The 26,262-nt window shown below is 46.9% G+C and overlaps 6 protein-coding genes across 9 annotated transcripts; 3 read left to right on the plus strand and 3 right to left on the minus strand.

Annotated features, from left to right (window-relative positions):
- Positions 1–4: 4 nt before the first annotated feature.
- Positions 5–1,901, minus strand: LOC133142661 (histone H3.3A). Its single transcript, XM_061264060.1, has 4 exons — positions 1,743–1,901; positions 902–1,040; positions 674–827; positions 5–601 (listed from the first exon to the last, which is right to left on the minus strand). The coding sequence occupies exons 2-4, from the start codon at positions 1,027–1,029 to the stop codon at positions 473–475; spliced, it is 411 nt and encodes a 136-aa protein (XP_061120044.1). The 5' UTR covers positions 1,030–1,040; positions 1,743–1,901; the 3' UTR covers positions 5–472.
- Positions 1,902–2,260: 359 nt separating this feature from the next.
- unk (unk zinc finger) lies at positions 2,261–7,752 on the plus strand. The gene is made up of 15 exons (XM_061264049.1): positions 2,261–2,536; positions 2,878–3,087; positions 3,331–3,507; positions 3,583–3,713; positions 3,782–3,917; positions 4,001–4,118; positions 4,180–4,264; positions 4,343–4,635; positions 5,132–5,200; positions 5,273–5,450; positions 5,560–5,649; positions 5,710–5,895; positions 5,972–6,153; positions 6,272–6,532; positions 6,653–7,752. Exons 1-15 carry the CDS (start codon positions 2,388–2,390, stop codon positions 6,824–6,826), a joined length of 2,439 nt encoding a protein of 812 aa, XP_061120033.1. The 5' UTR covers positions 2,261–2,387; the 3' UTR covers positions 6,827–7,752.
- On the minus strand, positions 7,335–14,975 carry unc13d (unc-13 homolog D (C. elegans)). 2 transcript variants are annotated; one of them, XM_061264048.1, is made up of 33 exons: positions 14,841–14,975; positions 14,041–14,067; positions 13,887–13,943; positions 13,742–13,798; positions 13,561–13,668; positions 13,383–13,442; positions 13,239–13,305; positions 12,953–13,133; positions 12,831–12,875; positions 12,672–12,743; positions 12,528–12,597; positions 12,367–12,471; positions 12,130–12,222; positions 11,960–12,060; positions 11,624–11,747; positions 11,417–11,538; positions 11,265–11,355; positions 11,134–11,190; positions 10,928–11,025; positions 10,794–10,845; positions 10,602–10,732; positions 10,380–10,497; positions 10,145–10,297; positions 9,966–10,061; positions 9,688–9,894; positions 9,541–9,615; positions 9,285–9,479; positions 9,138–9,209; positions 8,992–9,075; positions 8,793–8,913; positions 8,604–8,727; positions 8,298–8,521; positions 7,335–7,879 (listed from the first exon to the last, which is right to left on the minus strand). In XM_061264048.1, the coding sequence occupies exons 1-33, from the start codon at positions 14,898–14,900 to the stop codon at positions 7,770–7,772; spliced, it is 3,357 nt and encodes a 1,118-aa protein (XP_061120032.1). In that variant the 5' UTR covers positions 14,901–14,975; the 3' UTR covers positions 7,335–7,769. The 2 variants fall into 2 exon arrangements, with proteins under 2 accessions (XP_061120032.1, XP_061120031.1); XM_061264047.1 differs by having other exon boundaries at positions 9,541–9,894.
- A 544-nt stretch (positions 14,976–15,519) lies between these two features.
- On the plus strand, positions 15,520–18,236 carry wbp2 (WW domain binding protein 2). 2 transcript variants are annotated; one of them, XR_009710230.1, is made up of 8 exons: positions 15,520–15,732; positions 16,352–16,460; positions 16,526–16,661; positions 16,732–16,824; positions 16,897–17,083; positions 17,164–17,244; positions 17,315–17,397; positions 17,522–18,236. XR_009710230.1 is itself a non-coding variant. In XM_061264055.1 (8 exons), exons 1-8 carry the CDS (start codon positions 15,674–15,676, stop codon positions 17,567–17,569), a joined length of 807 nt encoding a protein of 268 aa, XP_061120039.1. In that variant the 5' UTR covers positions 15,520–15,673; the 3' UTR covers positions 17,570–18,236. The 2 variants fall into 2 exon arrangements, 1 of the variants encoding a protein (XP_061120039.1); XM_061264055.1 differs by having other exon boundaries at positions 16,897–17,052; positions 17,122–17,244.
- trim65 (tripartite motif containing 65) lies at positions 18,198–21,090 on the minus strand. Its single transcript, XM_061264050.1, has 8 exons — positions 20,934–21,090; positions 20,205–20,629; positions 20,035–20,130; positions 19,730–19,960; positions 19,489–19,657; positions 19,332–19,421; positions 19,044–19,261; positions 18,198–18,963 (listed from the first exon to the last, which is right to left on the minus strand). The coding sequence occupies exons 2-8, from the start codon at positions 20,625–20,627 to the stop codon at positions 18,652–18,654; spliced, it is 1,539 nt and encodes a 512-aa protein (XP_061120034.1). The 5' UTR covers positions 20,628–20,629; positions 20,934–21,090; the 3' UTR covers positions 18,198–18,651.
- A 739-nt stretch (positions 21,091–21,829) lies between these two features.
- On the plus strand, positions 21,830–24,261 carry mrpl38 (mitochondrial ribosomal protein L38). 2 transcript variants are annotated; one of them, XM_061264918.1, is made up of 9 exons: positions 21,830–21,950; positions 22,320–22,508; positions 22,597–22,728; positions 22,857–23,059; positions 23,139–23,211; positions 23,285–23,330; positions 23,417–23,575; positions 23,681–23,817; positions 23,894–24,261. In XM_061264918.1, exons 1-9 carry the CDS (start codon positions 21,866–21,868, stop codon positions 24,028–24,030), a joined length of 1,161 nt encoding a protein of 386 aa, XP_061120902.1. In that variant the 5' UTR covers positions 21,830–21,865; the 3' UTR covers positions 24,031–24,261. The 2 variants fall into 2 exon arrangements, with proteins under 2 accessions (XP_061120902.1, XP_061120903.1); XM_061264919.1 differs by having other exon boundaries at positions 21,848–21,950; positions 22,337–22,508.
- Positions 24,262–26,262: the final 2,001 nt, after the last annotated feature.

Raw genomic sequence — 26,262 nt, forward strand, 5'->3', positions numbered from 1 at the left:
AAAGTCTACTCATAAAGTACTTTAATAGAAAGACGTGACAATTCTCGATTATTAAACTGTAGCTGCCAGGGTTTTGTTCAATCTTGGAAAACATGTAAAAAGCAGTCCCGAAAAATGAGGTCTGCTCCTTGCACCAAGTGTTTTGTAACAGTAGCGAAGAGATCTTTTGGGCAAGCTGCATTTTGTGCCGGAAAATGGTAGCCAATAGGTGACGCCATCAACATGGAGGGAGGGGGTTATCCACAAAAATTCGAAGGAAGGAAAGGGGCTGTGATGTCTTAACATGTAACAATTCGCATAACAGGCAAATATTCCTATGAAACTACCCATTAACTTGTGGAATGGTCGATGGCTAAAATGCAATACAAAAGTCAAACTCAAGAAATAATTAAAAAAAAAAAAAAAAAGTCCACAAAAAACTTGTTAGGTATGATAAATAGGATTATTTGTCCCGACACCACCGCCAAGAGGTTTAGGCTCTTTCTCCCCTTATCCTGCGGGCCAGCTGGATGTCTTTGGGCATGATGGTGACACGCTTGGCGTGGATGGCGCACAGATTGGTGTCCTCAAACAAACCCACCAGGTAAGCTTCACTGGCCTCCTATTGGGAAACAGCAGCATATTAGCACCCAAAATGTCCAAGGTATTATTTGCATGTGCTTTTCTTCCATACCTGAAGAGCGCCAATGGCAGCACTTTGGAAGCGCAGGTCGGTCTTGAAATCCTGGGCAATCTCTCTCACCAGGCGCTGGAAGGGCAGCTTGCGGATCAGCAGCTCCGTGGACTTCTGGTAACGACGGATCTCCCTCAGAGCCACGGTGCCCGGCCTGAACAGAAGCCATCGAGTATGTTGCGGTGACGTAACCCAGATGACGTCACACAGCAAGGAGCAGAAACCCACCTGTAGCGATGAGGCTTCTTCACTCCTCCAGTAGAGGGCGCACTCTTCCTGGCTGCCTTGGTCGCAAGCTGCTTCCTTGGCGCCTTCCCTCCGGTGGATTTACGGGCAGTTTGTTTGGTACGGGCCATCTTGAACTAACCTAGAAGGAAAACATTGCACCCAGAGTCAGGACGACACTAATCGATAAGTCCACGGGACGTAAAGAACAACGTTAAGCGATGAACATGGTTGGCAGCCTAGCTAGCCCACAACAAGACGCCCATCCCCCTCCCGCCTAACAACTAGGAGGCGTCTGCTTTGAACGTCGGCACGCTAAACACAAACAACAGAGCCGAGCACAACGATGCTAATCCTATTAACCCAATGTAATTTCGACAAACTCATTCCACATCCGACACAACCCATTCCATTTGATTATTTGGGATTCGGCACGTTTTTTGAAACGAGCCGGCGGCTGTAGTCTGGCGCCAAACACAACAGGCCGCCCGCCCGCCCGCCATCAGCCTGACTTTGTCGTCTTCGCCATTTTTTCCTCTCGCTTCACCCCCACTCGACATTGCGACTACATTTGAAACGCATGGAGCTCGTGGGGAGATAACGCTACACGTTTCGTGTTTTCACCACAGCTAACACGTTTGGAGCTACATCCATCTTACCAACACCACGGGGTGGGCGAAGGTTCGAGAACTCTTTTAGTTTAGAAACGCAATATAAACGAGCCCATTGTCCTTGTAGGGGCCAGCAAAACGTCCCGTTCCGTACGTCAGTGACACAAATAGCCGTCACATCACGCTGCAAGAAATGAAATCATTTCGAAACGACGACAAAACACATGATTTACCTTAGTGACGTTGCTGTTGTTGTGAAGCGAGGAAGCTATCAAGTAAGCAGGTCGTGGTCACCTCGGCTCCGGAAAATGATCAATGCTGGTGGGACGCTTGAGGCCAAGTATTAATAGTCTGGCGTGACGTCATCTCCTGTAACCACTTCACGTTCATTGGTACGTTTTGGATTACGGCCATATGCAGCCAATGAGATGCGCCAAATAAAATCGATACAACAGTCTAGATGTGATCTATATATCTATATAGGTTTCTTGTATTCTTCAAATTGTGCGTGATAATAAACACGGATGTATAGTAATTCCATGACACACTCTTCTGTTCACTCTAGGCATCAAAGGCACTGCAGATGTAATTTCATTCAATCTATGCGTATAACCGGCTCCTTTATTGTGAATCAACTATCACTCTCGTTACTTTCTCGTTACTTTACTTTCATCTGAAATAACCTTTTATGGAATTAAATGTAACATTTGGGAATGAATGTCAAAATTCCAACACGTCTTGAATGCAGCAGTTGTACGACTTCCTCCAGTCTCGCGCAAACTCACATCGTTGTAGAATGCGGATTTCGATGCTAACTTTACTAGCTAGCCCCTTTTGCTAAAAACAAGCACTTAGCTGGGACTTTTGCCCGGGTTAACATGTCTAAATGCACGCACCCCATACCCCCATTATCCTCATCAGGGACTACCGGTAGTCATTCGTCGTCCTCGTCGTCTTCGTCCGCTGGGGGCTCGACATCTCCCGCGACCGTGTTGAACGTTCAGCCCGAAAAACCCCAACACTACACGTACGTAACGTTAGCCTATTAGCCCGTATGCTAGCTCAAATGTACACAAACTCACGTGCGATCAGCTTTGCATATATGGTGTACTTGACACTCAGTTATATCATTTTACAAAATGCTTCTCAAACAATGCTTCTCTTTTGACTATAACAACTTGCAAATCGCGATTGACTTGCAGAAACCAAAATGGTATTTGATTGATTGATTAGTCTTGAATGCAACATTTCGTATTGAAGCCCGAAAGAGCAGAAACTATGCGACCAAAGTATGCAATGGCTTGTATTAATGAAATGAATGATCGCTTTCTAACCATGAATTTGAGTCCCGTGTGATGCGTTTTCTAGATATCTCAAGGAATTCCGAACGGAGCAGTGTGCCCTCTTTGTACAGCATAAATGTACACAACACCGGCCTTTTTCCTGTTTCCACTGGCACTTCTTGAACCAAAGGCGTCGCAGGCCCGTGAGAAAACGGGACGGAACATTCAACTACAGTCCAGATGTCTACTGCACCAAATATGACGAGGGAACGGGAACCTGTCCTGATGGAGATGAGTAAGGGGTCGTTTGATTCCTGACTACAAGATACAAAGGACAATTGTAAAAGCAGATGATCGTATCGTTATCTCTGTTATCATCTGAAAGCCGCATGTCTTTTCTTCCAAACAGTCAAACAGTGGACAAAAGAAATGGAAATGCACTGTGCTGAAGAAATGCTAACCAAGCACTTTTAGTCCTAGGGTAAACAATTCCAACTTTACATTTCAATTCATGCACGGTGAACCATGTCCTCTCCAGGTGTGCCTTTTTACATCGGACGGCTGGAGACACGGAACGAAGGTATCACCTCCGCTACTATAAGACGGGATCTTGCATTCACGAAACGGATACAAAAGGCCACTGCAGCAAAAACGGCTGCCATTGCGCTTTTGCGCACGGTTCACACGACTTGCGCAGCCCTGTGTATGATGTCAGGTGTGGAAAATGATCTCGAAATGATTATCCCAATCTTAAGTAAGATACTGGAGTTGACGTTGCATCTGTCGACAGGGAAGCGCAGGTCGCCGAGTGTCAAGGTGGCGCGGGGCCCTCGGAAGGAGCCGGAGGAGATGCGCAGTCGGGCCAGGCGGCGAGTACGGCGCTCATCGAGAAGATTCTGAGCGAGGAACCGCGTTGGCAAGGTAGAGCGAAGCCAGATGTCAACAGCGGCGCATCGTTCTGACGCTGTCCCATTTTCCCGTCTCCTCAGATAGCAACTACGTGTTGTCCCACTACAAGACGGAACTGTGCAAGAAGCCGCCGCGCTTGTGTCGTCAAGGTTACGCCTGCCCGTATTATCATAACAGCAAAGACAGGCGGCGCAGCCCACATAAGCACAACTACAGGTGCGTTCTATCGAAGGACCTTTGTCAGCCGACAACGGGTCGGCTTGAAGCATCCTCCACTCACCGTCAACACCCGCCCGCAGAGCTTTGCCTTGTCCGGCTGTCAAACTAAGCGAGGAGTGGGGCGATCCCAGCAAATGCCAGTGCGCCGAGGGATGTCAGTATTGCCACACGAGAACGGAACAACAGTTCCATCCTGAGGTAGGTGCCTTTCCCAATCGGAGCGGAACTTTTGGGAAAAGCCCAACTTTTTTTTGCACAGATTTACAAGTCCACAAAGTGCAATGACATGCAACAGTGCGGCAGCTGTCCCCGGGGACCCTTTTGTGCTTTTGCTCATGTCGAAAGTAAGCCCATCGCCACACGTCACCGCTTACCTTTTCAAAAACCTACTCATCTGACTTCCAATTTGAAATCCGCTCCAGAAGCTTTTGTCTTCGAGGAGTCCTTCTCCTCCCCCAGATCCCCCCCGCCGCTCTGTCTCCCACAAGCCGGTCCCGCGGAGGAGCTCGCAGACTCCAGAGGACACAATCAGGGCCTGGCTCGCGGCTCCGATCCCTTCTCTCCTCCCCCTGCCGGGTCGCATGTTGCTGAGCGAAGCCTGCTGGGTAGCGTGCTAAGTTTGTGTGAGGACATGAGGGGAGCAGCTGAGCCTTTGTCTCCTTGGGCCGGTGAAGGAGGCTATGGCAGGGCGCCTGGATTTGAGAGGGAGGATCAGGTGAGATGAATGAAAGTGATGGGGAGAATGAAGCTTCAAATTAGCTTTCTGAATCAGACTCCTCTCAATGGCACGCTTGGAGGAGCCGCAAAATGCAATCAATGGTTCATGAAGCACATTTGAAGTTGGATGCATGGCTCTTATTTGTTGTGTTATCTGTTTATTTATTATTACTCTTATTATTTATTGTTTGTGCCTTTTTGTTTATGATGTTTTTTACTTTTGCGCGATGCTTGCTGGCTCCGTTTTGCTCCTCTTATTTATTGTGTTATCTGTTTATTTATTATTTATTCATCACTCTTACTATTGATTGTTTGAATTTTTGCCTTCTCGTTTTCATATTGTGTCGCGTACTTGTATGTCTATCGTGTCATGTGTCTCGTCACCGTGGGATAGAGGAAAAACGTAATTTCGGTCTCTTTGTGTGTTGTGACATGTGGAGAGATTGACAATAAAGCTGACTTTGACTTTGATTTAAAGACCTCTTTGTATTAAGGCTAAACAAAGAAGCTTTGCGCTGGAGCAGCGCAGCAGGGAAGTGACATCAGCGCCAAGCAGTAAACAGGTGGATTTCCCGCCCGCCCTCCGACTTTGATGTCACACACACTCAGTTTGAACTCTTTTCTATCCCCTTCAGGATCTACTGGTTTTTCTACCAGTAGGCAGCCCTTTAAGCCTGTCTTCCAGCATCCCCTCCAGTCTGGCGGCAACCCCGCCAAGCCCCGCCGCCCTCGGACCACCAAGCGTGGCATCAGGCATGAACGCCAACGCCTTGCCCTTCTATCCCACCAGTGAGACTGTGGAGTCTGTTGTCGGTATGTCCAGATGTAGTATGATGTTGTTGGTTTTTTTGAAGGATTCAAATCGTTGTTGTTTTTTTGAAGGATTCATATCGTTGTTGTGCCACTGTGGTCTGTGTTGCAGAGTCGGCGTTGGATGATCTTGACCTGAATGATTTTGGTGCTTCGGCATTGGAGAGTAGTTCAAGTTTGCCGCGGGTGGGAGTGAGGCCAGGTAATTGTGTAACATCTGCAAAAGAAATGCAGCCAGATCATCTCCATTGTGTTTCGGTAGGTGGGAAGCGGCTTCAGAGTTCCGCCCCAGTCAACATCCCGGGATCCTTTAGCGCACCAGCTCCTTTTAGCTCTCCTTCGCCGTCCCCGCCGATCAGACCACGCGCTTCTCCATTCTTCTCCACTCAGCTCTCCCAAGCTGGCCCACAAGAGAGCCCCTTCCTGGGCCCATCTCATAGCTCCTTAGGTTTGCCGAGCTTCACTCATGCAACTGCACCCATGAGATGAGATGAGGTGTGTGACATTCCATCTCTGCTTTGAAGGTCTGAATGGTATGAGCAGTCACATCTGGGAGCACTTCCCCTCAGGGCAGGGCTCCCCCGGCACCCCCCCTGCCTCGATGCCCTCCGGCCCCTGCACAGAGACGTCCAGGCTCAAACAGGAACTGGAGGAGGCTCACAGGGCGCTGAAGCAGTGGGGACACAGCTGGAAACACACAGCTCAGGTAGGGCAGAGGTCATCCTTTCTCTTACTGCTCCCTAGCGCTCAAGCAGGAGCAGCGCAGTGAACTGAACTGAATTGACAAAGAGCTCACCGACCGGCCGACCGACACTGTCCTGCAGTCGTGGGCCACCCTGAAAGCAGACGCAGAGGAGTCGCGCGCCCTCGCGGGACGCTTGGCCGCCGAGGCCGAGGGATCCAGGCGTTGTGAGGAGGAGGTGCAGAGGCAATCTTCTCTCCTGGAGGAAGCGCTGGAGACCCTGAAGAGTGGAGACAACCCCCACCTATCATTACACCAGCTCCAGATGCTCCACAGACTTCCTTTGGAATCCATCCTCAGTCTGCAGGCACAACTCTGCAGCTGCTTACACACCGTGGAAGAGGTAATAAATAGCTCACCATCTATTTGTTGTTCACTCTAATGTGCTGCTGTGACAAGTGAATTTCCCCGCCGTGGGATGAATAAAGTTCGACCATCATAATCATGATGCTTCTCTCCCGAGGTGGTGTACAAGAAGCAGAGGCAGTGTTGCGTGTCATGTGGAGAGCAGGGCTCCGTCTCCCTGCCCTGCGGCCATGGGCTACATTGCGAGAGCTGCTCCACAACCACCGCGTGCCCCCTTTGTCCTGAAGCCACGCTGGAGCAGCAGAAGCAGCAACAGCAGCAGCTCTCTTGACCCTTGGGACCAGTAGAAGCACCGCCGCGCCGTGAAAATTCCACATGGGTCAGTCCTCATTCCTCAACTACCAGCCGTGGTCAAGGTTCTTACTTGTTTTTACTGCAACAGATGATCATTTGATGAGGTGTACAGTGAACTCTCGCAAAAATCCCTACGTTTTGGACATCCAGAACTTTCTAATTGCCCAAACATACCACCAGATGGTGATAAAGCAACAACAGGCAAAAAGAAAAGAATGATTACGGCGGCGGTTTATAAAAGGAAGCATTAGCATTTTTTTTCTTTTGCTAACTCATTTCACTTGAGGCATGTCGACTTTTATACATTTTTGACATTGTTTCTGTCATTTTACAGTGATTATCGAAATGGACGGATGACTAAGCAGCCATTTTTATATCTTAACCAATTTACAAGTCTTACTTAAGTGATGTGCGACAGACAGTAAACCCTCAAGGGCGCATGTAAATTGTACGTGATATAGCTACAGCCAAAGGGGGTCACCAGGTCGAGGTTAGATTGGATTTATTTTGATTAGCAACAAAAAAAAAAAAAAATAGAACATCGAGGAGCAAAGTAAAAAAAAAAAAAGTATGGACAACAGGCAGCCTCTGTTAAAGCACTCAGGTTTCTCGAAGAGGAATGCATGTGAACACAATCAAGTTAAATATACTCAGTCGACTTGTGTAGTCTTTTAAATGACATTTTTTACTTCATAACTTTTCACTTTGTCTCAATGACACATTTGTCTTCATACCTGCCGTTTGACATTGTTGACATTTCATTTGACATATTCTGTTCAATGACATCATATTTGATTGCACTGATGAGACAAAGCATTAGCATTAGTTGATTTTCATCTTTTACAGGTGTTTCATTGTAAATGGATTTAGTTCAATAAAGCAAATTGTATATTTTTAAATGAATGGCAAGCCTTTGCGTGTCATGGTTGACTTTGCTCCCTGGACTGTTTCTCTCTCTGTCTTCTTTTCTTGACGAAGGCTTGTATTTCTCGCTCGCCTTTTCTGGACTCCAACATCTTCAGGATGTTGTCTGGGAATACACACACACACACACACACACACATAGATACACGAGTAGACACTAACACAGTTGTGCTACTGTCGGAGCCTCATCTCATGTTTGGTATGAATGTTATTTGACCTCCAACCACTAAGGGGCAGTCTATTCCGTTTTGACTTACCTGAGCCCAGATAGAAATGGACAGGTGTGACTGATTTTAGCAGAAGGAACCATTTTTCCTTTTGTACTGGACAGTTATAAAATATAGTTTGTTTCCTTTCAAGAAAAGAAACGTCAATGACTATTTGGACATTTTTTGGGCGTGCCGTCTACGCAGTCCAAAATGTAATCATTGGTTTCTACGAGAGGACATTTGAATGGACGTTGGATCTTCAAAAACCGGCCAAAGTGACATACGTTCATCCAAAGCAAAAGAGCTCGACCGTACCATTAGGTTTTGGATGCATGAGAGGTAGACGTATTTGAGCCGGGGTGGCATCGGGACGAAAGCCCGGTCCGTCTTTTTCTTCCCCTCCTTTTGCAACTCCAGGTATGTCTTTGAGGGACAGGAAGGCTTCACCTTCAAAGTCGTCCATTCTCAAGATGTCATGATCCAGAACGGTCACCAGCAGGCAGGCACCAGGAGCCTGGCACTGATCCAGTCCGACCAGGCTGTTCATTGATGGATGAGGAAGGGATGGCTGTGAGTTAGCGAGCTAGACGGAATCATCCCAGCAAAAATGACAGAACTCACAACTCAAAGGCTTCATCAAAGAGCGGATTAAGATCGCGCCTTTTTATCCCAGTGCAGCGAGGTTCCACAAGCGGGAAGGTGTGGTGCGGCTCCAGACATAAGCGCACGTACGGATCACTTAAACCTGGGGATAATCAATGATTGTGACAAAGAAAAGAAAATGGGAGGACCTTTCGGTTGCATTTTTACCATTGGAATCCATTGGTAGGAGGTTGACTGCGTTCAAAACCTCAACTCTGAGCCTTTGGTCTGATCTTCTGTAGGAGGTGAGAAGAGTGACAGCGCCGTATTTCTCGCCGGCAACCACTCTCTTGCGGCACAAAGATAAGGAAGGGTTGGAAAGAAGCCGCGTTCAAATCATCAAGACATCTATCTCAAGGCATCTGACCTGCTCCCATATTTTCCCTTGGAGGAACTTGTCCACGAGCTGGTGACTGCTGAGAGAGTGATGAGTCAGGTAGGCCTTGAGAGTCTGAAAGCAGAACAAGTCGTTATTTGTAGTCTGAAATGTCTTTCACCGTGACAGCTCCTCACCTTGTACTCATCCGAGTGGAGTATTTTCAACGGAAGGCCGTTACCCTCGCCGTGGAAGGATTGCTCCAAGCACTGGAGGACATTTCATTCATTCCAATTGAATCCAAATTTGCAAATGCGGACTGACCGACCGACCGACCGACCGACCTCCAGCGTGTACAGCAGCCTGTGACAGAACACCACGAGCCCATCTTGCTGCGAATGCTCGGCGGCCATCTGGTGGAGGATCTTCACCGAGTTGTTCCACAAAGGAGTCAGGAGGCTGTTGAAGTTCTCTTCGACCAAGTTTTCATTCATGTAATGGAGTTCTTTTTCCAGATAGCGCATAAGAGGACTTGTGGCCTAAGAATCACAAGACCTGATGGAATTGTGCTCCACACACAAACGCAAGTACTGTCCTTACATCTTGGCTGGATTTGGACGGAATCCGGCTTCCGGTTGACATTCCCCTGACATGAGTCTCGATGTCCGTATTCAACTGAAAAGACCAAAAGGTGACCAACCCTCCCCCCAAAAAAGGCTCTTGCTCACCTACGGAGCGAGCACACACCGTTTTGCTCAGCGTGTCCAAAGCAGAGCGGATCTCCCGGCCGAGGATGCCCTGCGCTTGCTGCACCTGCGACGGCAGCGTGTTTTGGAACTGACTTTCCCCGATGACGTGTTGGATGCGCGCCTGAAGCCCCGCCCAATTCAGCTTGGCGGGAAGCCGCGTCAAGACCGAGCGCAGGTACTCCAAGTCGTTCACCACAACACACAGCTTGGAGAAGAAAGAAGAACTAGAATGTACATTTGCTTTTACAAGTGGTGGAGCAAGTGCTAATCGGTCACCATGTTAATGGCGCTTTCGTGGTCCGACTCCTCTGAGAGCATCCTGACTCGGGCTTTCAGACGATGACAGTAGGTCACCACAATCTTGCAAACATCCTGCAGAAAAGAAACGGTCCAGTTGTAACATTTTCACAAGGAAAGCCTCAATGCATCGATTCTGCCATCGATTTGAAATGGACCTCTGTGATTTTGACCATGAGCATAAAGGCCTCCTCAGGGTCAGGCCAGGACATCTGCTCCCAAAGGTCACACACAGGCTGGATACAAGCGACCATGTCCACTGCTGACGAACTGTGTTTTACCGGCACTGCGCCCGAGTGCAGAAGCTGGAGCTGGGGGTCATATTTAAAAGATAGGATTAGGAGGTGTGGTGGAAAAAAAAAAAACCAACACGAGCAGTAGATGAGTCCATACCTTGTCCACCTTCACCGCCCTCTCCACCCTGTCCATGGTGGTGTTGAACATCTGCTTGAGCCAGTAAGGCTGCGCCTCTCTGAAGCTCACGTGAAAGTTTGTCAGCTTCAGTAAACCCCTGAAATGAAACATTGGCTTGTATGGAAAGGATAGAGTAGCTCCAACATTTAGTATTGGAAGATCAAATCAAATCCGGCGTGGCAATTCCGTCATGCAACTGACCTTTTCTGTAAGAAGGCCTTTTCTTTGTGAATGGCTTGCAGGCTCAGGTAAAGTGGAAACAAGCTGTTGGCTAGACTCTGATCAATGTGACCTTCCGTTTGAGATAAGGTTTCTTTGACTTCTGCAGCAACCTACGCAAATGGGAACAGTCAGCGCCGTGGGATTCGCTGACACGTTTTCTCTCCCGCTTACCAGCGAGTCGAGCTTCTCGTAGACCGCAGTGAACACATCCACTTGCACCGCACTGTACGTTTGGCGAAAAAAGATTTCTTTATTCCGACAGCGGTGGACATGGCAAATACATTTCCACCAAATCTCCAACGGACCTGACAAATGTTCGATTCCAGACATCCTTGTTGAGTTTTATGTCGTCACGTACTTCGTCAATCAACCTGGACAAGGCGCCGATGATCTCCGACAGCTCCTGTGTGAGGGCAAGATAAAGGAAGACGATTCATTCAGATCCACGACAAGCGCTAAATGAGAAGATGAGGCGAAAACAATAATCCGATTTGGAGAAAGGCTTACATACCTTGGTCATGGGCTGGTGCAGGCCTTTTTTGTTGGTGAACCACTCCTGTGTACCTGTCTGTTGGAAGAAATGGTTGGAAAATCAACGGATCATGTTTCTTTTGGATGAATGAATTCGTTTTTGTTACATACCTGTACGGCATCAGCCACCTCATTGTGCAGTTCAAAATCAGCCGGGTTCATTTTCTGAAACGGCTTGGTCTTACAGATCTGGACTAAGATTCTGCAATGACAAACATTTGTTAGCTGGCCAGGGTCCGATTACGCCACACCAATTTGCGTACCTGAGCAACGTGTGTAAATTGGGAGTGGCGCTTGGTGTCGGCGGGAAAATGTCTCGGTATTTGGACACCAGATGGAGACCGTAGTGCAAGAAACGGTGAAGGGAGTCGCCAAGTTCTTGTTTCTGTTGACAGCATGGAATCCAGACTGAAATGTCCTCCTTCAATTCCAAAAGAGAAGAAATAATTGTGCTTCTTTAGTTGTCCTACCTGTTGCTGTGGCAACTCGTGTTCCTGTTGATGCCAGCGATACTCCACGCAAGTGAGCTGTTGGAGCAGCAACGACGAGTCCACCTCTACACTTTGATAAAGTTGACTGTACGCAACCCACTTCCTGTCACCAAGACGCACATGAAAGAGAAGATTTGGGGGATCCAAGCATATTTCAGGGTGGCAGTGCCCCCGCCGCGGCCCCCCCTCCTAGCGCCGCCCGCCAGCGACGTCACAACAGTATCCCATCTTAAAATGCGTCTTTCTTTATTTGGATACGCAGCCAACTTTTGCTTCTGTGATGATTTGGGCGAAAAGATCTTTCCGCTTACTTACGCCAGATCTTGCAGAAAAGGTGAAAGGTCAGTCTGTGCAGCATAGTGCTCCAGGAGAGTTTGAGCTTCACCACACAATTCCCCTTTCCACGGAGTGGAAGTCTAAAAGCAAGCAGTGAAACTAGATGTGGCATATGGAATCATTTGAAAGAGAACGGACACAGGCTTTACCTTTTGCTTGGAAATGTAAGACAGAACAAAGCGTTGCAGGATTCCACAGTAGTTGATGTAAGCGTTTCGACCCGGGCTCAGCGCCTCATCTCTCTGCCGGTCACGTGACACGATACGATACGGCTATCAATAACCAATCATGGTCCCGAGTGTGCTTCGTTGAATTGAAGTTATGATTTGGTTTGTGGCTAATCGTACACATCGACAATTGCTGGTGAGTATCGGTACTGGCCGCACCGTTTTATGGATGAACTTGAGGTTCAGGTGACATCGGCCTCGATCAGGGTACGTCTCCGTTCTGGGCTCCAGAATGTACCAGTCGTCCTCAGTACAATGGAGGTCCTGAAATGAAATCCTTTGTCAAGTGAGGCCAAAAGAGATAGGGAAACATTCAGCACCTGAAGTTTGATGACAATTTTCCCCAGAAAGTCATCAGTTCCTTTTTCCTTTTTGACCTCCTTTATAATTCTGAGGAAAAAAAGCAAAATAGTTTTTCCATTGGATTGAATTTTCAGGCGTGATTTGTAAATCGAGTACACCACCTGCTTAAACTGGAAAAACTAGTTGTGATCTCCTCGAGTTTTTGACTGAGTGACACCTCCTCATCTTTATCCCTGTAACGAGGATAAGCTGATTGGGGCTTTTTTATTTTATTTTTTCAACTGAACAAAGCAACAAGTGGTGTTTTTATTTTTTCCTACCACATCTCAAGGTGAAAGCTGGCACCCGCGATGTCCTCAAACTCCCTGAATGAAAAAAGAAGAAAAAGCTGAACCACACAAGAAGTACGATTCTCCTACAAAGCAATGCGTTGAAGTCTCACAGTAGAAACGTCTCGTTCCAAATTGGATCGAGAGTCTGCTTCTTGATGTGGGTCTGATAAATCTTATCAGCCGACACGGCATCCTTGACCACATATTTGGAGGCCTTGACTCTGGAACGACGTGTACGCCGCTCTTCTTCGTCCTCCAGTATGCTCAGCAAGCAGTATGGGTCACTTAAACCTGGTCACGGGGAGATGTTTTGATGTTGCTTTCCCAACGGCATGGTTTGATGCAAAAACATGTTTGGCTTGACTTGCTTCCTCTTTAAATGGCGTGAGAACTCACCACTAATATCTTTTCCCAGAATTCCTCTGGCTTCCTTTACAGTGGCCATGAGGCAGCAGACAGGTGGCTGGACATTTCAAATTCAGTTGTGAAATGGCAGCAAAGAATTTTCTTTTGTTTGAATGTAGTCTGGAGATTTCTCACCTCTGAATTTTCTACTTTCTCCATCAGAGATTTGTGCTCAGATTCTGTCATTGTGAGAGCCTGGTAAAAAAAAAAAAGGCCTTTTTTTTGGAATCGTTTTGTGCATTAATTCACTTTTATGGACAAAACTACACAACGCTCGACCCGAAAGCCGGGTGTGAGTAATAATAACGGTCACCTCTTTGATATATTGATGAAGTTGGCTATCGGCAAAGACCTCAGTTGCTGCCACTTTTCCCATCTTATGTGCAATGGTGTACAACAACTCCTTATACAGAGGGTTGAGCTTGCAAAAGCAAATGTTGGAATGAAGCACCCAATATTCCAATGCACAGCTCAGTCCCAAATGACATACATACCTCCACCTGTTTGATGTGACGGGCTTTCTCTTCGGGGTTTTCCTCGTCCTTCAAATCCTGAAAGGTAAACAAGCACGTCAAAGTAATAGCTGGACACGGTTGGAATGGTGTGTTGTTGTTGTTGTTGTTGTTGTTGTTGTTTTACCCTCCTGTATCGTATCTTTCTTGTCTGCCCCAGTTTACGCGCATGGCCCGGTGAATACTAGCAAGGACAAAATCATTTTAAAAAGGCACTGGGACGGCGGACATGATATTGCGCAGCGAGCGCTGTTACAACAAATGTTTCCAAACCGTCTTACCTGCTTGATACTCGAAAGGCCACCATTCTGTAAAATGGGATACAAGGAGGACTATTCAAATACAGGACGGAATCATTGAGGAGTCAACATTTGTATTGCTATATTTGTGTTCAACCAGGAATATTTTTTTATCTTTTGATCAGAGCATCTGTTGCGAGCTTCCTTTTTTGGCCGATTATGAAACTAAAAGTGAGGCAACGATGAGCTGACAATATTCAACAAAGAGAAAGAGTCAAGTCAAATGGTTCAAAAAATATATATGTATTATGTGTAGTACTAAAAATAGACTGCTTCCACTCAGCATCATCTGATCAGAACTCACATCCTAAAATAAAAGTGAGTCAAGAAAGATGGCATTCACAAGCAAGGAAAGGCTATTTTTGTCTGGGAGAAAATGTCAAACAAGAACTGTCAAGACAATTAGATTACAAATCTGGAGATGGCACAGAAAAAAGCCGTTGCTAAAAAGGAATTTACAGTCTGAATAGTCGTGATGCATTGTGAGATTGGTTGGAAAATCGATTTGAATGTACTTACTACATGTGTTTTAGCTAATAACTGAGATTTGGATATTTCAAATGATGTCCAATCTTTGCATCCTTGAAATGTTGCACCTTTTTTTACACTGCTAAATCTGCTTTGTACACTTTTACACCCCTCTTTGCTCTTTTTGATATATTGTTCACAGTGCACTGAAGTACTGAAATCATTTGTAGTTTTTGAAAAATGACTATTATTATATATCTCTCTTCACAGACTTGCATTTTTGACCGACCCCAGTGAACAATGACAATTCTTACTTGTTCAGGTGTTTTGAGTAGATGGTCCGCTGAACTGATGGTCTGCTTTTGACTTGACATTGATGAGCTGCCAGTGTGTCCTGCACGCACGAGTGACAATACATGAGCAAGGTTTTTGACCAAAGTGCCACGCAGGAAGTCATCACTTCCTGTAAAAATGTGCTAGCACATGTGACGCTCCAAACACTGTCCTACATTGTGCCCGAATGTGTTTCATCAATCATATTTGACTCCGTCCGTGTTAGGGTTAGCAAATCCCATACCACGAAAGGTGCACTTTTGGGATGCAAAATGTCAGGTGCTCTGCAGAGAAGGCCATCAACAGTCATAGTTGCGTGGAAACGCCGTTGTGAATGTTCTATCGAGTTGTGGGCCTCTCCAGTTAAGTTCCTTGCATAGCCCATTAGAATGAATGAAGATGATATTAATGATGAAGAGCAATAAAGAAAGGTTTAGACAACCATTTGGATCTTTCTAGATTTTTTTTTTCACTATTTGGCAAAGTTTATGGGGATAAGCGCTTTGGAAGATGAATAATAATAATAATAAAATTATAAACATAATATTTATTATTATAGATTATTTGAGATCTAATGCCACAAAGAACATTTGTAATTTTGAAAAGACAACTTTATTGCTATAGGGGATCTTTGGACACGAGCGTCCCGAGTGACGTCACCATGACGAGAGATGTGGGCGGTTCCCTCGACTGTCTTGCGCGCAGGTGCAGCACTGAAGTTAGCGGCGTAAACATCTTCCCGAATTGTGGTTTTCCTATCAAGGTTGGAGGCAGGCCTGTTGCGATCCATTGACGAGAGAGGAGGCCCGTCGACATGACTCTCAACCAGAATCATTCGGAGTCCGGTGGAGTCATTATCAACAACAGTGAAAGGTAGCAATGAACGATGTGTGTAACGGGCTAGCTAGCTAGCCAACACCGCTAACATCAATAAATAGTCGACTGTATAACGTACTAGATAAATGTCACTTTGCGCACATAGATAGTCTTCAGAGGCACCACACACTTGGAGTGACGCATTTCAGAGTCGGCTAGCTTAGTTTTCCCATGAGCTCACCACATACGTCAACATTTTGTTCCAACAGCGTGCTGACTGACACATGGAACATGTGCTATTTCGATTGACTAAATCCAATCGAAGGGTTCAACCGTGTTACAACAAAGACGTCATGGAGACTCGAAGATCAGGCTTCAAAAGAGTCAATGCAGATTCTTCTAGAACAGCTCCTTAACAGCTGATCCGGAATCAGATTAGTATGATCTGGAAGGAGATCGAATGGACAGTAGGAAGTCTAATCCTTTTAGAGAACTCAAAAGTGACGCAGTCTTTGCTCACCTGACAATTGCACACCGTTATGTAATCGTCTCATTTTTAATTCATCATTGCAGTCATTTGTAATGTAACTAAAAGCTTCTCAATGTGAGGGAGGGAGTGAGGGAGTGAACCCTAACCCTTTCGGAATGATCCAATAATAATTCTTGTGTCCGTCAGCGTTTTGATGAATCATGACAACGTGGAGCTGGCCTTCTGCGATGCGGACGGCTTACCTGAGGCCTTCCGAAAAAGCAGGAAGGGCAGCATTTACCTGACTCCATACAGGGTGAGATCAAATACATCTGGACGGTATTTCTTACAGAGCATTTGAATAGTTCTCTTCTGTTTCAGGTGATCTTTGTGGCTAAAAGTCGAGATTCACTCAGGTCTTTCATGATGCCTTTCTATTTGATGAAAGGCTGCGAGGTCAAGCAACCTGTCCTCGGGGCAAATTACATCAAGGGGACCATCAGCGCCGAGCCCGGAGGTCGGTTTCCAAGTGAGCGGCAAAAGCTTGCACTTTGATTTCATTCCATTCATTGTTTGCGCGCGTGCAGGTGGATGGGAGGGCAGCGTGAGCTTCAAGTTGGTCTTTGCTGCGGGTGGAGCCATCGAGTTTGGGCAATACATGCTGGAGGTTGCCACCCAGGGTGAGGACACCAAACGGGCCACCGTCGAGATTCTTGACACAATAGCCATAGCGTGAATGCTTTTGTGAACAGCTTCCAGAGGTCAGCCGGTCATTGCAGGCTTTGGCGGCGGATGTCCTTTCCTTGCTAACGGAGCCTATGCTTATCCGCCTCCCCCTTCCAACGGGGAGTATCCCGGCGCCGCCGGACCCCCGCCGTGCTACGCCTACCCCAACGTGCCTCCTCCAGGTAGCTTCTCAGACAACCCCCCCACAAAAAAGTGAGTCCCTCTATTCTGCTACTTTCTGCACCACGCAGATGGCTTCTACCCCAACCCTCCGGCGTTCAATAACTCCGCAGCCTACATGGCTCCGCCTCCGTATTCAGCCGCTCTGGGTCAGCAGCCCCCGCAGCACCCCGAAGGCCCCTCGTCGGCCGCCGGTGAGTGTCCACCGCAAATTTCGCCGAAAGCGTGCCGTTCCACAATCTTTTTTTTTTTCTCTCTTCCCAGCCGAGGCTAAAGCAGCCGAAGCCGCCGCAGCCGGCGCTGCCAGCAGTTCCGCGCGGCCCCCGACGCACGTGTACTTGCCAGAGGTAAGCCTCGCAACAACGTAAGGTACTTTGTGAAATTCAAAAAAAGAACGTGGTTCTATTGGTAAGTCCATTTTGTATCACTGATCACCTGATATGTTTGTTTCTTTTTATTTTTTGTGCGCAGGATAAGCCTCCCCCCTACTCTCCTCCGGAAGACAAAAAGCACCAGTAGACCTCATTTCCTTTCACACATTTCAATTTCATTTGTTCAGGTCTTTCCTTCTTTTCTTGACTTGCGATAGTTCTTGATCGAATGAGAAAAGCTCTTATTTATGATGATGATGATTATGAATGTGCTGCAAGATTCCCTCTGCTTCATGTAGCTTTGCTATCTGTGACTTGCGTAACCTACTGCACAGTACAACTAGCAATCGGCTATGACGGAATTTCATGGGACGCTTTGCTCTGCCAATCAATCCAGTGAGCGAAATGAAGTCGTTCTCTTTTTTCATTTTTACCATTTAACTGTATATATGTAGAAGATAATATATAGGTTGAGGACGGCATAGATTCGAGTGAGTCAGTGAGTCCCTGATCCAGGACTAAGATCAGACACTGAGAAGCCATGTACAGACACCATCCGTTATGTTGTCAAAATGCAAAGCAAAGCACAGGACGAACCCAAACAAAAGTCATGATCGAAAGTAGCGTGGATTGGGCTAGCAAGTTTTGTCAGAGATTGCCTGTGATTCCTACTCTAGTCATTTGTGCACTGTACGTTAGATGCGGCCGGTTCCTTGCTCATCTCTGGGCTCGCTCAGGCATGGCTCAAAGTATAAAGAAACGTCCAAATGATCCAGTACAGTTAACAGGCCTTTATTAAACGGATGCTGTTTAAATGTGTCATTCAAGTGTGATTTGTATGTTTCAAATGTCATCTCGCACAATGGATGAAAGCAGGAGGCATGGAGAAGCTGATATCTTCTGGCAATACTCATTGACCATTTAGAGATGGCAGCATCAAAAAGACATGTTACACTTCAAAATGGATTAGCGTTAAAAAATGGGATTGGTGGTGCGCTCCAACGTTAAAACATCATGTACAAAAGGGAGCATATAAAAAGCAAGAGTCCCCATTTGTAAACCAAACACTCCGTCTGCTGTCATGGGAGAATGAAATCATCTGCTCGTTGACCTACCCACTATTTGCTCTTGGCTCTCGCTAACTTAAAGGTGCTTTTTACAACTGGCTGTCTTTGTGCATTTTGACCAATTCAGCAGGAATGAAAGTTCTTGTCAGAAAGTTCTTTGCACTCATATAGAGCATAGCGTGATGCTGACGCCTTCTCCTATCCAGCAAGCGGGGAAGAGCTCCTGGTTGAAGGCACAGTGGAAGGTGTGCAACCTGACGTCTCCATCTCCGTAAAAGGTGAGCGCGCCCGCATCGTAGTCCAGCAACATGCCGACGCGGCCGTGCTGATGAGAAGATCCCACCAGGGTCTCCTTGCGACCGTTGTGCCAGGCGTTGAGCTGCTTCTCGTCCAGCTGCAGACTCCAGGACACTTCGTTCATTCCCAGCATGCACCTCCGGCCCTTCTCTTTTCTGGGGATGGAGCTGTAGGTGACCTAAGGGGAGAACGGGAGGAGGAAAAGCTTGGACTCTCAGAGCAGCACATTTGAATGGTGCTGAGTTGCCATGTGCCTACCCCCAGGTAGGCCCACGGTTTGGAGACCTCCAGCTGCCAGTAGTGCTGGCCGTGTTTGAAGCCCTGGCTACACAGCACCTGCCAGGTGTGGTCAAATCGAGCCCGGTGCTCGGCCACGTGACGCAGCCCTAAAGTCAGGTGCTCGGCTCTCCGGTTCTCTTGGGACAATACCAGATGGCTATTGGCCGTGCTGGGGTCAAACGTCAGCGAGCATCTGTCTAGGGGTGCGGAAGACAAGAACATGTTTTATTTTTTTTTTTAAATGTGCCTTTGAGGCGGTGAACTTACAAGCACCGAGGCCCTCCTTCCCATCACGGTGGCTCGGAGCAGCTGGACTTGGAACCACAGCCAGAATGGGCCTCTTCTCCTGAGGGGAACCTGGTGGACAATACGCAGACAATAAGGCGGAGGAGAGAATGAGGTCAGCTGAATTCTTCGGCTTCACCTTCTATGTCCTGACCCACAACGGCGCAGACGGCTCTTTCGAGGTCCTCGACCACCAGCTTGGAGATTCGGGTCAGTGCCTCGGTGATGCCGCTTAGGCGATCCTGCAGGTGGGGCGTGAAGTCTGAAGAGACTTTCTTGAGGTGTGGAACTTCAATGAGCATTGATTCCTATTGGTAGAGATGCCGTCCGTTCATGATGACGACGATCATTTGGGACAGCAAAGTCATCCATCCCCAAACCTTGATGAGCTCCGTATCGGAGAGGTGGTGCAGGGCTGCAATCTTAGCCTGGCTGGCCCTCAGCTTCTGGGCGTTCTCCTCCAGGTCAGAGACACGCGACGTCGCCTCCGAGATGGCCGCCTCTTTCTGCTGCTCCATGAAGCGCTCGGTGGCCTCCTGCCGCTCGGCCAATATTTTGATCACGCTGGAAAATTTGGCTGTGACCCGATTGGATGTCTGCTGCATGGTCTCCTGAAAAATTTCAAAATCACACAATGTAGGGAGAATGGATACGTGAGCTATGATGAAAGGAAGGCTAATATTACCTTAGCGTGGTTGATGTTTTCAGCTAGTTTGATAATACTTTGCGTGGTTTCTTCAATGAGCTTTGTCACCTCCTCATTCTTCTTCTCCAGTAACAGCTGTGTATTCAACAAAGAAAAAGAGTTTTAATGGGTAGCATGTGTCACTTATGCTAAGCGTGACAAAGGTGTACCTTTTGGTTGTTCTTCTCCGCCTTCAACAAAGCCTTGTCGTGCAAATTGCACTCTCCGATGGCACACTCGCAGCACACCGCCATTTGATCCTGCTTGCAGTAATAAACGAGAGGCTCATGATGCCGATCACAAAGCGAGGATCCACCGCCTTCCTCCTTTCCGCAATCTTTGCAAGATGGTGCAATGTTCCTGTTTGCAGCTTCAGTCAGCTGGGACAAGGAGACGTTCCGCTTCACCGTGGGCCTGGTGGGAAACTTCTCATTGCAGATGGGACAGTCAGGTCCAATATCTGACTGGCTTTTAGTGTCCCAATGGCTAGTGATGCATCTCTCACAGAACGAGTGTCCACACGGGATGGTGGCAGGAATATGAAAGGGCTCTAAGCATATGGCACAGGTCAAGTTTGAGCTCTGAGAATCCATCTCTGGAAAAGCAACAACGACAATCAGTGTGTGGGTGTGACAATAACAAGAGGTTGGTCATGATGCATAGCTGCGATGTAGTGCAAATGATCGAGACTATTTAAAGCAGCATAAATAATAGCTGATCGTATTTTGGAAATTGCTCATGCAACAACAAAGCACTTCATAATGAGACAAGCGCAGTTAGCACAGAAGCTATTGTTAGCCTTAGCCTGGTAGCTTCAAAACAAAACACACATGCAAAGGAAATGTTAGAATTCATTTCGAATGGGGGTTAAATAAAGGAGCAATAGAAATCATGATCACCTATTGGCGAAATTTACACTTCATCGAGAATGATGAAAACGTCAGCTGATCATTTCCGACTGAGAGGACGATGCCTTCAAGTGCTATGAGAATAATTGTAAATCACCAGAACACTATTCAGTATGTTTGCTATACTTCATTGAACCCCGATGCTGTTTACAGAGAGAGCATGAAAAATGTTGATTACGAATTTGCGTGGGATTAAAGGAACCATTTTAATTAAAGGTCATTTACAGACAAGCACTTGAACAAGAGATGGCTTGAACGTGATTTGATAGCTTATGAAGCGGTTCATGTAATGACGGCAAGCTACCACAGGACGGCAGTGCCCCCATTCACTTGTATGTAACCCAGCATAAAATGACGTCAATTTTTCCTGACCAGACGTCCGCTAAAGTTTATGAAGTGGTTTATGTAATGACGCCAAGCTACCACAAGATGGCAGTGCCCCCATTCACTTGTATGTAACCCAGCATAAAATGACATGTCAATTTTTCCTGACCAGACGTCCGCTATAGTTTATGAAGTGGTTTATGTAACGACGCCAAGCTACCACAAGATGGCAGTGCCCCCATTCACTTGTATGTAACCCAGCTTAAAATGACATGTCAATTTTTCCTGACCAGACGTCCGCTATGTACAATTCACTACCCCAATAAAAAATCGAACGTCATGTCCAAAATGGCAGAATGGTTTATAAATTTAGCTGGTAATCGGGAGGCTATGATTCGAGCCCCTCACAAAGTATTCTTTAAGCTAAAGTTTGCATAGTGTGAGACTCGAACTCGGTTCTCCCGAACACAAGGCAAAAGCTTTATCCACTACATCACGGAGAGCTCTGTAATGTAGCAGTAATTTAGTGGTTATATCTATTTCGTATTATATATACCACTGACTCTCCTCGGCCACCGTAGATTTATTCCCCAGCCAAGATGGCGCTGCGCTCGATATCCTCCGGTGTGCTAAGGAATTGGTTTGAGTTAAGGGTCAATAATGCGATGGGTTTTGTCACAACAGGTACAGAAGATACCTTCATTTAACCTTTAATAGGGTACTTGTCGATATGTGTTTGGGCTTTTTCGTGTGTCCATGCTGCGTGGGGTCAAATCATACTGACACACTCAATGGCTCGGCTCGTCCTGTATAGTAAACACCAGTCACTTGTCCAATCACTCGCAAAATGTCATCAAAATACTTAAAGACGAATAGAGGAAGAGATGGAAAACGTTGGACTCCTCCTTAAATGTGAATAGATGGTTTAGAAACGACTTCATTTAATAGTGCTATGTTTACTTTTCATTATACTGGAGAAGTATGCGGGGAAAACGGAACGACATGACTTCGCACTACAGTACTGACGATCATATTTGTGTTTGCACTCAACAGCGTTCCTCTGTCGACAGCGTCCTCCTTTGGGTCCAATGCCGAATGACGAGATTGATGTTCAAAACATTGACACGATAGAGAAATACCGCAGCTTCAATCGCTACTTCAGACGAGCTGAAGAGGCCAAGAACAAGCCGGTGTGGTGGAAGACCTACCGAGCGTATTTGGAGAAAGAAGATCCCGAACATGGTGAGAATGAATGTGTACCCAGCCAGCTTTGGCCGTCGTATTTGATGGTGTGACCCCCCCCCCCCCCCCCCCCCTTGTGTTTGGTCAGGTGCCACGCGGGTGAACATCGGCCTCCCTGGTCATCGACCTTCCAGAAGCATTCAACTGAAGGAGAGGAGGCAGAGGGTGAAGGAGAACAAGAAAGATGTCCAACTGGAGAGAGCGTGTCGTTTACGCACGTGTAGGTTCAATCGAGATGATTTCCATTGGTGCCAGTGTGGCTGCTTGTTTGAATGGATCATTTGATAGAAAGCGGTCGTGCGAGAAGATGGTTTTTCCATGAACCTTGATTGTCTCTTTCTTCCTCAGTCAAGATATCTCTGGATGAAGTGCAGCAAATGTGGGAGACGAACAGTGGTCCCTTTCATATAAGAAGACTGGCTGACCACTATGGGGTCTTCAGGGATCTTTTCCCCATGGCATATTTTCTTCCTCGTATCCCTCTGCGCATCGGTTACGGCCAACAAACGAGCGGTCAAGTGCATTATGGGAATCAACTAACACCCACACAAGTAGAAAGAGTGCAGCGATGAGTTCTTGCGACTCTTCTTCTTCTTCTTTTTTCAACGTGTGCTTTCCTTTGTTCATCAGACAGCATCTGCTCCTGTGGTCAGCTTCAATGCGGATGAAGGCTCCCTTTGGACCCTCCTGCTCACCTCCCCTGGTCAGGCGGCCCCTTTCCACACACCTACTGCTAATACAGGGATGGATTATTGTCATCTTTTTGTGGATTTCAGATGAACATCTTCTCAATAATGAAGCGGAATACCTGCACTGGCTCGTGTAAGTCCTTTCGTATGAATCCACGTCGATTCGATTTCACCAGTTGCGTACCTCAGCGAATCACGCTAAATGACATGTGACTTCAGCGGGAACATACCAGGTGGAGCGGTAGAGGCTGGAGAAGAACTATGTGACTATCTACCTCCGTTTCCCGCAAGAGGAACGGGCTTCCACCGCTACATTTACGTTCTTTTCCAGCAGGAGGGGCCCATTGACTTCCAGGAAGATTTGAAGCCGTCGCCATGGTGATCAACTTGCACACAGCCGTCCGTCGCCTTGCATGGCCTGGCCAGACAATGACATCCCAGAATTGTAAACAACTGTTGCTCCTCCTTCTTTTCTTCTCCTAGTCATTCACTTGCAGAGCGTACGTTCAAGACAGTGGATTTCTACAGAAAGCACCAGGACTGCATGACACCAGCGGGTCTGGCGTTTTTTCAGTGCCAATGGGATGAGGCGGTCACCGGCACCTTCCACGACACCCTCAGTGAGCAACACTGGACCGTAGCGTGCAAATCAAGTCAAGTTGCATCACGTCCTATTTGTGATCTCTTCACCTTTAGACATGAGGGAGCCAGTGTTTGAATTCATTCGTCCTCCAGTGTACCATCCCCCACAAGTGAAATACCCCCACGGGCAACCGCTACGTTACCTGGACAGATACAGAAATGGAAAGGAGCAAAGCCACGGCATATACTGACCAGCAGAAACGACAAATGTACCCGATCGACAAATAAGAAAGGTTCCTGTTCAAAGGCTTGGAAATGTTTCTCCACCTATGAGTTTGGTTTGAGGAATATGATATTAAAAATGATTGCTATTCTACCAATATGCCTCTCTGTGGTACAACTACCCATTTTGTTTTAGTGTTGTTTGATTTGTACCTTTTAGGCCCATGGTTTAAAAATAAAGTATAAAGCAATAAAGCGCACTTGAATGGTGATCCCTCAGTCTGCACAACTCACAACTCTGCTTTCCAAAGAAGCTTGGATGGGAGAGCAAAGGTCTGTTGACATGGATGACAGATGAATAGATAGATGGATCAATAGATCATTTATTGGAATATTTTTTTCGGATTCATACAGCTCGAAAAAATATCACCAAAATAAGGTATATTGTTTTCAAATTGCTGGAGTACAAGTAAACAGATAGAGCACCTGAAAAATCTCAAAAACACCCAAAATATTTCTGTTTTCTTCCCTTTTTAATGAAATGCAGAATCCAAGGTGTGTCCTTGAATTTAATTCAAGGTCTTCTAATCTAAGCAATATATGAAATGAATGTACAAATAACAAAACCCTGAAAATGCTCATGAGATTTAAATTGACCTTTTTGTGTGCGCGTGTGTGTGTGCGTGTGTGTGTGTGTGCGTGTGTGTGTGTGTAGGGTGCGACAGGTGATGCGACGGCTTGGAGCCAATCTGAACACCTGCGAACACTTGTCACCTGCTATAAAGCAAGCTCACGTGGATGATCAGCATTCAAGCGCTCCTGAAACCATGGCTCATCTTTGGCTCCTTGCGGTTCTGGCACATGCCCTCCTAACAGATATTGGTGAGTAACAGTTTGCTTTTGCTTTTCTTTCTTCTTGTTGCCATTTTGTATGCTGGAAATAATTTGTGTCTGCAGGCCTTTGTTTTCCACCTGGAGCAGCTGAAAACGGTGTGTCTTCAGCTGATGTTTCGCTTCAGAGGGTGTATAAACTCCTCAAGTCTTTGGAGTTTCAATTGGTGCAAGAAGGTAAGTAGGGTTGCTTCACTTCTCCATACCAGGTTACTACAGAATGAGTCGCTTTAGAAAATATGAGGAGACAACCTTGTTTGCTTCAAGTTGTGATTTAAAGGATCAATAATGTAGAATGCTTTAAGTAAAACAAATCATTTTATTCTGGCATTTGAAAAGATGAGAGGTGACCTCTCTCATAACATTTTATTTTACTTCGTAAATCTGAACCTACTAAGTTGACAAAGGTTTAGTTTTTCTACGGTAGGTGTGCTTGCATAAAGGCACCCCATGGTGGTGTGCTGCTTAAACACACTTTAGTTTTCAATGTGAAGATGAAATGAATGTTTGCTTTTGTTTTTTAGTCCTACTTGAAACTGAAGAAGTGGCAGTCGAATTTGATCTTGCGCTTGGGCTGACTGACTTGGACCACAACATGACCAAGGGCCACACGGAGGATGCCGCCAGCTACAACATGACCAATGGCCACCAGAATGATGCCGACAGCTACAACATGACCGAGGGACACATGGAAGATGCCATCTACAACATGACCAAGGGCCTCATGGAAGATGCAGTCATCTACAACATGACCAAGGGCCTCATGGAAGATGACGCCAGCTACAACATGACCAAGGGCCTCATGGAAGAAGCTGCCAGCTACAACATGACCAGGGACCTCCAGGAGGACGACGCCGCCAGCTACAACATGACCAGGGACCTCCAGGAGGACAACGCCGCCAGCTACAACATGACCAGGGACCTCCAGGAAGATGATGCCAGCTACAATATGACTAGGGACCTCCAGGAAGACGACTCCAGCTACAATATGACCAGGGACCTCCAGGAAGATTCCGCCAGCTACAACATGACCAGGGACCTCCAGGATGACGCCGCCGCCAGCTACAACATGACCAAGGGCCTCATGGAAGATGACGCCAGCTACAACATGACCAGGGACCTCCAGGAAGATTCCGACAGCTACAACATGACCAGGGACCTCCAGGAAGATTCAGCCAGCTACAACATGACCAGGGACCTCCAGGAAGATTCCGGCAGCTACAACATGACCCGGGACCTCCAGGAAGATTCCGACAGCTACAACAGGACCAGGGACGTCCAGGAAGATTCCGACAGCTACAACAGGACCAGGGACGTCCAGGAAGATTCCGACAGCTACAACATGACCAGGGACCTCCAGGAAGATTCCG

Source organism: Syngnathus typhle, linkage group LG18 (assembly GCF_033458585.1).
Source record: "Syngnathus typhle isolate RoL2023-S1 ecotype Sweden linkage group LG18, RoL_Styp_1.0, whole genome shotgun sequence".
NCBI lineage: Eukaryota > Metazoa > Chordata > Actinopteri > Syngnathiformes > Syngnathidae > Syngnathus > Syngnathus typhle.